Source organism: Cyprinodon variegatus, unplaced genomic scaffold (assembly GCF_000732505.1).
Source record: "Cyprinodon variegatus isolate N-32 unplaced genomic scaffold, C_variegatus-1.0 Scaffold51, whole genome shotgun sequence".
In the NCBI taxonomy this organism is placed as follows: domain Eukaryota; kingdom Metazoa; phylum Chordata; class Actinopteri; order Cyprinodontiformes; family Cyprinodontidae; genus Cyprinodon; species Cyprinodon variegatus.
The window spans coordinates 1,686,388-1,694,141 of record NW_015150504.1 but is presented as its reverse complement, the minus strand read 5'-3'; the positions used below and the strand labels follow the sequence as shown (position 1 = coordinate 1,694,141).

At 37.7% G+C, this 7,754-nt stretch overlaps 1 protein-coding gene across 1 annotated transcript; it reads left to right on the top strand.

Annotated features, from left to right (window-relative positions):
• The first annotated feature begins 4,308 nt into the window (after positions 1–4,308).
• On the top strand, positions 4,309–5,852 carry triml2 (tripartite motif family like 2). The gene is made up of 2 exons (XM_015370963.1): positions 4,309–4,572; positions 4,676–5,852. The coding sequence occupies exon 2, from the start codon at positions 4,693–4,695 to the stop codon at positions 5,848–5,850; it is 1,158 nt and encodes a 385-aa protein (XP_015226449.1). The 5' UTR covers positions 4,309–4,572; positions 4,676–4,692; the 3' UTR covers positions 5,851–5,852.
• The last annotated feature ends 1,902 nt before the right edge of the window (positions 5,853–7,754 follow it).

The window sequence follows — 7,754 nt, the reverse complement described above, 5'->3', positions numbered from 1 at the left end:
AGAAAGGAAAGACAGTTGAACCCCAGACTCAAACAACTGTCTCCCACTGGACCTCCTCCGCAGAGCGTTTATAAACAGAACATGACACATGGTTACAAACAGAGTATTGTTCTGACAGAACAATTGATCAGTTCATGAAGACAGAATGCTCCATCAGAATGACAAGGCAGGATGGTCTCCTGACTGAATCATGACACAGGAGTGGAGCATCCCCTCGCACAAATGTTTCATAAACACACATTAATTTTATAATCATCATTGAATAAACCTAACAAATACTTTTGTTATTGCACACATTTTCTTTAGTGCCATGAGGGAATACTCAGGGGTAAGAGATCACCCTAAATGCAAGAACCTCTTTCACATTTCAGTATATAAAACAGCAAGTTTTAGTTACTGTGGTAACCAGTACTCGAGTTGAGGGGGGGATTAAGCGGGATGGCATCCCCCTTCTTAAGAAAATCATTAAAAAAAACATCCCCCTTCTTAAATGACCATCCCCTGTGACATTTATCACTGAACGTGTAAATTTCAAAAATATATCAACAACATTTTCAACATTTTACAAGCTGTGCGCTTACGACTAGCCTGACGAAATTCAGTGGCACAGAGGGCATATGCGATTTCATTTTCAACCTCAGTGGCGCAACCAGCGGAGCAGGTTTACTGTGTTCTGAACAGCATCTTGGCCAAGGGGCAAAGACAATGCGATTTGAGGGACTTCATTTATAAGAAGATAAAAACTAGCGCTTCGGTTGTCGGAGGACATTACCTTTTATAATCTTACCATTGTGTCACCAAATATGTAGAATTGCTAATCTCTGGACATAGCGATAGCATGCACAACTAGGTAAACTAGTTTGAAGAGCAAACATTTTTCTGTCTTTAACCCTTTAAAGTCAAGTGTATCATATTTGATACAGGAGATTTTGAAACCTCTGCATCATCAGTGTGATGTTTTTGTTCTTCAAACCCTGACTTAAATAATCAGACACATGTAGTGAACAGAAAACACATAAAAGATGATATAGAAATACATAATATATCAAAATTGGTGCAAATAAATTATGTTATTTAATGTTTTTACAAAATTTATGTAGTCATTTCATTTGTCACAAAGTTCATTTTGGACGTGAATCGAACATAAAATTAATTTGTATACCGTTGCTTTTTTGCTAGGTGGAAGCCAAACTCTAGAAGATGTTGGTGAGACAAGTGGAGCTGGGACCGAGAGCAGTGGAGGAAACCCTGAGGAGAGGATCGAAGGTTTGAAAAATCCATTTTAATTAAGCAATTTAAGACACGAGTTAAGATTATTATCTTGAAAAAACTGCCAATTTGATGTAAATTTCAAGCAATTTTGGTTTTCTGATAAACAGCCTATTTTATAGAAGAAAGAATAACACTAAATAAATATTTTAAAGGTGAGTAAAATTATTAGATTATAAATAGGCATATTTAATTTTCAGGGTAATTTGAAGGTATTTGAATTTATAAGCTCTCTTTAGCCAAACTCCATCAACATATCTTCAACTCATTGTTGCTGTGCAAAACATTCACTGTAAGTTTAAATTCCTTTCTGCTTAGAAACGTTAGAAGGGTCTCTAACAAAGAAACAAAAAAATGTTTTCTATCCATTGACAATATTACTTCAGACTCTATTAATTACCATGTTGGGCATCAGCTGGTTAGTATGTTGTATGTGATCATTCTATCAGAGGTGGATAGTAGCTAGTTACATTTCAGTTACATATACTCGAATAACTGTTAGAAAAAAGAAACTTTTAGGGCTAGTTGTCCTTCACAGTACTATTCACTTTTACTTGAGTAATGCTCTTGAGAAAGTATCACTAGTCTTATTTAAGTAAACCTTCTGGTTACACTTAGCCTGACGTAGTCCTACTCAATTCTAGTCAGAATATGAGTCTGATACTGCTCCATAGAGCTGTGATTATGGGGCGTGTTTTGAACGAACCAGGAAAAAAAATGCCTCTGCACTCAATTGGATAGACCTACAACCAATAAGAGCAACGGAGTGCGTGACGTATGTTAAGCGACGCATAGCTGTTGTCACAAAAATCAAAGCGTGCAGTTGCACGCCTATAATAAGAAGATGAGCCTTGATCACGTTTCTCTGTTGCTTTTTTAAAATTAATTTGCTGTCGATATCTTCTAGAACAGACCTAATAGCAGAATCTACTCACCTCAGCTCTCCAGCGGCAGCCATTGTTGTTGTCACCCCAGCGCGCTTTGGTCACATGGTTGATCACGTTACTGTTGATCATCTGTCCATCATCGTATAAAGCCCGCCCTGACAACTTGATTGGCCCGCTAGATATTGTGCTAGCATACTCGCGCTATTGTTGAGCAATGCCAGCCCGAACTTCCCGACCTCAAACGTTGTGGGCGGGACTAAGTTCGGAATGGCACCCAGGCTTGGTTACACTACCCACCAAAAGTAACTTCTGGGGTTTGGTGAATATATGAATTATCTGACATAAAGGTAGGTTTTATAAGTTTCTACAGAGAAATATTGATTTGAAAAATTATTTCTTCTGGTGTGACAGACTGGCAACCTGTGCAGGGTGTCTCTTGCCCATAGACTGCCGGAGATAACTTAACATAACCTGAAAGGACTAAGCGGGAGAAAATGGATATATGGATGGATGGATGGTTTCCTCTGCCAGAGTTTGTATTGTGCACATCACTCTATATCTATTTAGAACATTGTAAACATTATATCAGAGGTTAGGAGCAAACAATTCCTAAGTACTTGACCCTTATTTTAGTAATTTCTTAAGAGTCTGCTTTCTACTTTTACATGAGAGAAAAAATATATATAAAGGACTGTTAATCTTACTTGGGTAAAATTTTTGTTTTCCCTTTCTTGCTCTGCATTTCACCTTTTAATTCTCAATTTGACAAAGCAATGTTTTAAACTAAGAACTTGATACAGTCCATCAGTCTGAGGAGGATTATAGTTTTTGGATTCTAGGTTTACTGATTTTATATGCCCCTCATCTCTCTTGGAGGACTGCTAAGAGCCTGACACTGATGTTCAATCATTTAATCCAGTATAAGCAATATATCCAGAAATCTTGTTTTTGTTTTACAGGTTAAACTAAGACTTAAAGTTTTATTCTGAGAGGACTGTTTTAAGTTAACAATAAAAAAAAAATAAAAAAAAGGATTAGCAATCCAAAAATAGTTTTTTTTTCTTTAATGCTTAAGATCTGGGAGATGCTAACTCCTACCTTATCGTCAACTTTAGTTGCAGTAACTGCTCTTTCCTGGGGAATAGATTTTGCCTTCACAAGACAATTCATGAGTCTCCCTTTGTATCAGAATCACTAAACTGAGCCTTACTGCCAGCATTCGAGTTTTGTTGCCAGCTTTATGTACAAATAAGGCAACAACATAATATTTACTATACCAAATATTCATGCCTTTCGCCTAAACTACCATTGACACACTAAATTTGTTTGAACAAACAGATATCAATTAAATCATGCATAGTAAATCTAGTGAGACTCAACCTAACCAGTTTTCCCAGGTCCTCTCCAATTGGGTACCAGAAAATGGGTAAGAAAGGACAAATAAGCTCTTTCTTGAATGATATAAAGTCCATTTTTAAACATTTCTAAAACAGGAAGAACAGCTCATAAACTTCCAAGAGTGATGTAAAAGCAAATAACTGCAATTAAAAAGCTCCATCATTTGACAGAACAATTATATCTGAATAATTCAGACTTATAGGGAACAGTTAAACAACAGAGCATTTGTCTGGTCTAGAAAATCAGGATCTCATACAAATTGTTATGCAAAGCGGCTGGAGGCTAATAATTTGGGCTATGAGCTTCCCTTTATACAACTAATGTAAGATAACAGGTCATGTGTCTAACTGCAAGAAGCTAAAGTGGATTATATTCATGACAATGATTTCAAACATAGCAGCAAATATATAACAGTTGCTGAAAAAGAAAATTGCTGCTCTAATAGGCCTGTCAAGTACCAGACTGCACCCTGATTTTAATAAGGGTTTAAGACCTTTTCTGCAAACCTTATTCCTCCACAGCAACGCGTGGTTTGTATTACTAGAAGTGTTTGTAGAAGCTGTTTCATAATAATGTTTCAACTGAGAGGAACATATCTCAGTGACATGTGCAGAATGGTATTTAGAGCATGAATTTTAGCCCCGCCCCTCTCCTGACACACCTCTAACAACCCAGGTTTGTAAACTTTATTTCCACAAACTTCGTCCAAAGTATTTCAAGGCATGAACACTTGTTACCCCATGGTGATGGTCCTTGTAAACAAGAATATAAAACATGTTCAACTGCAGCTACAGAGGCAACTTGCATTAAATGGAGAACTTAAAATGAAAGCTTCAGTTGGATCTGAATCAGCAGGACAAACAGGTTTGAGATCCACCCTTAAAATCACCAAGCTGAGAATAAAGAAGAGCCACTGTGTGACCACACACTTCTGGCTTCCTCTGAGCGAGTCAACAACGGGAAGAGAAAACTATTAAAACTTCCGACACATTTTCTTCAGGCTGATCAAATTCTGAAGGTGAGATTAACCAAAAACACAGCTCAGAGTCAGATTGTGAAACATTAAAAGAAGAGGGAAAAGAGCCATGACTTAGTGGACTTTCTGTCCTCTGTATTTTCAGCTTCAATCAGAGACTAAATGGCTTCTAAATCAAAGGACCATCTCTGCAGTCTGCACTCTGAGAAACTCAAACTCTTCTGTCTGGACCACGAGGAGCCCTTATGTCACATCTGCAGAGATTCTGAAAGACACGTCTACCACAGGATCCGACCCATTGATGAAGCTGCACAGAAAAAAAGGAAAGAACTTTGGGAAGATCTGGAACCTTTAAAGAAGAGACTGAAGCGATTGAAGAAAGTTAAAGATGAGTTTGATCAGACAGCAGAACATATTAAAGTCCAGGCCAGGCACACAGAGAGGCGGATTAAGGAACTGTTCAAGAAGCTCCAGCAGTTTCTGCAAGAGGAAGAGGAAGCCAGGCTTGCTGCACTGAGAGAGGAGGAGGAGCAAAAGAGTGGAATGATGAAAAGGAAGATAGACACTCTGAACAGAAAGTTAGCAGCTCTCTCAGACACAGTCAGAGCCACAGAGGATGAGCTGGCAGCTGAAGACATCTCCTTCTTGAGCAGCTACAAGGCAGCAGTGGAAAGAGTCAAGCGTTGCCCCCTGCTGGATGTTCCACTGCTGCCCTCAGGAGCTCTGATAGACCAGGCCAAACACCGGGGCAACCTGGCCTTCCACATCTGGAACAACATGAGGGACATGGTCTCCTACACCCCTCTTGTTTTGGACCCAAACACTGCTGATTCAAGTCTCTACCTGTCTAAAGATCTGACCAGTATGAAAATAGGAGATAAGCAGCCCCTTCCTGATAATCCAGAGAGGTTTGATGGCTGGTCGTCTGTTCTGAGTTCAAAGTCTTTTGAATCAGGAAATCACAGCTGGGATGTTGATGTTGGAGACAGCTCATTCTGGACCCTTGGTGTGTTAGCTGAGTCTGCTCAGAGGAAAGGAGAGACACGGTCTGGACTTGTGGTATTAGGGTTCTTTGAAGATGAATACATAGCACGGTCACCACCATCTCCTCCCACTAACCTCCCAGTACATAGAAAGCTCTGTAGGATAAGAGTTCACCTGGATTGGGACAGAGGAAAGCTGTCATTTACTGATCTGGATACAAACACTCACATACATACTTTAACCCACAACTTCACTGAGAGGATGTTTCCCTTTTTTGTTGCAGTTGAAATGAAAATTTTACCAGTGGAGATTTCTGTAATAAAACAGCAATTCTGATGTTTAGGATATGAAAATAAAGCATTATTAATCAGTGTGAAAACCAAGGCTGGGCTTCAATTTTTTACAAATGTATTAGAATATACATTATTTTACATAAAGTTTATATAAAAATATTTTCGGCAATACAATACACACACAAGACTGATTGTCCCTGTTCATTTAAGTTGAGCACATATTTTCCCCTTTGTAAAACTGATTGGAATCTATAAAGAAGAAAAAACAGCTTCCACTGAGTATATATGCAGTTTGTCTTTTTTCTTTTGTGATAATTTTAGAAGAAAAAGAAAACTAATATTCTCAGGATCTTTTCGAGTGTCAATTTGTGTGCAGCTCGATCCCCTCTTGTTTTTTTTTTTTTCAATTAAATGCTATTTTTACATCTGAGACCTCTCAGCACAGTGTGAGGATTGGAATGAACAGTTCACAGTAAGGTAATTTTATCTGACAGGCTGCAGACTCTTTTATTCTCACTTTTGTCAACAGTTGCCTGTGGGTGATGAGAAAAAAAAATTCACAGCTGCCACAATTTATCTTAAAATGCTAAAATGAATCTAACTGAACTATGACAACATCTTTACATACAGTATACTTAATGAACTGCCCTATAAAACAAATCTTAATAAGACTTACATCACAACAAGAAGCTTCATGGACATCAAAGGAGATGAAGTTCAGCTTGTTTTTCAAGGGAACAAAAGTTCACTTGGTAAGCATGAATGGTAAATTTCAACCAAAAATACAGCATCATTATAGGATCCTTTTATGCACCACAGTTAATTTTAGTCACTCTCTAAAGTGATCCGGTTGACCTGAGTCAGTGTTACCATCATCTGTGAAAAATACTCGCTGGAAAGAGTAGTAGAAGGGAGACTAAAACTGTGTGTGCAGCTTGTTTTTTTGTCTTTATGAAAGAGAGAAAAAAATTATGTTACATTTTTAGTTTGTTTGTTTTGGGGGGGGGTTGTGTTAAGATGGGGTTCTTGGATGGAAGCAATAGAAAAACTTTGATGGGAAAAGTTTGATAAAATGGTCAAAAAGAAAAAGATTGAAACAAGAACATTGTCAAGTCATGAACAGAGAAGTAGCATGGCAATAATAATAGAGTATATTCAGCAAGTTCTAAACAGAACTGCAGAGTATGTAAATGCTAAGAGCAGATGCTACAGAGAAAACTGATGGGCATGAGACAGGTGGCCAGAATTAGACAGATTATGGTAGTAGTAGATGAGAGTAAAAGACTGAATATAAATATGAATGGAAGTGAACAGAGATACTGCGGAAAACTACAAACCTAACAAAAGTGGTTAATGAAATAAACAATGAAGTTTAAAGATTACCCCTCAACAAAAAAAATAAAAAATCAAGCAAGCAATGAGCTTATAAAAGGAAACTTAGTGTATATATATATATATATATATATATATATATATATATATATATATATATATATATATATATATATATATATATATATATAGTATATTTGTAATAAACTCTTCCTCACCCATCGCGGGTGGTCTTCCCCCTTTTTTCCTCCAAGCTTGGGTCTTGTACTAGAGGCCTGGGAGCTTGAGGGCTATGGCAGTATCTTTGCGGTTCCTAGAATTGCACTCTTCCAGGGATCTACTTATGCTATGAAACAGCAAGTCTTTGTCAAAGTGCTGAATTTATCTTTACTTTAAAGTCTTAAGTCTCCCTGAAAATGAGAACATCATCGTTGTTCGATGCTGTAGCATCGAACGTATTGTTTATATTGCAACCGGTCCAAATAGGGAGTACCAATATGGTGGCTTCACTTCAACCCCATACTACCAACGGGCAATCAGCAATCCAGTGAATAAAAAGAGATCAGTGGCCCTGACAACTAAATCCCTCAATCACTATATAGAGCACGGACTATA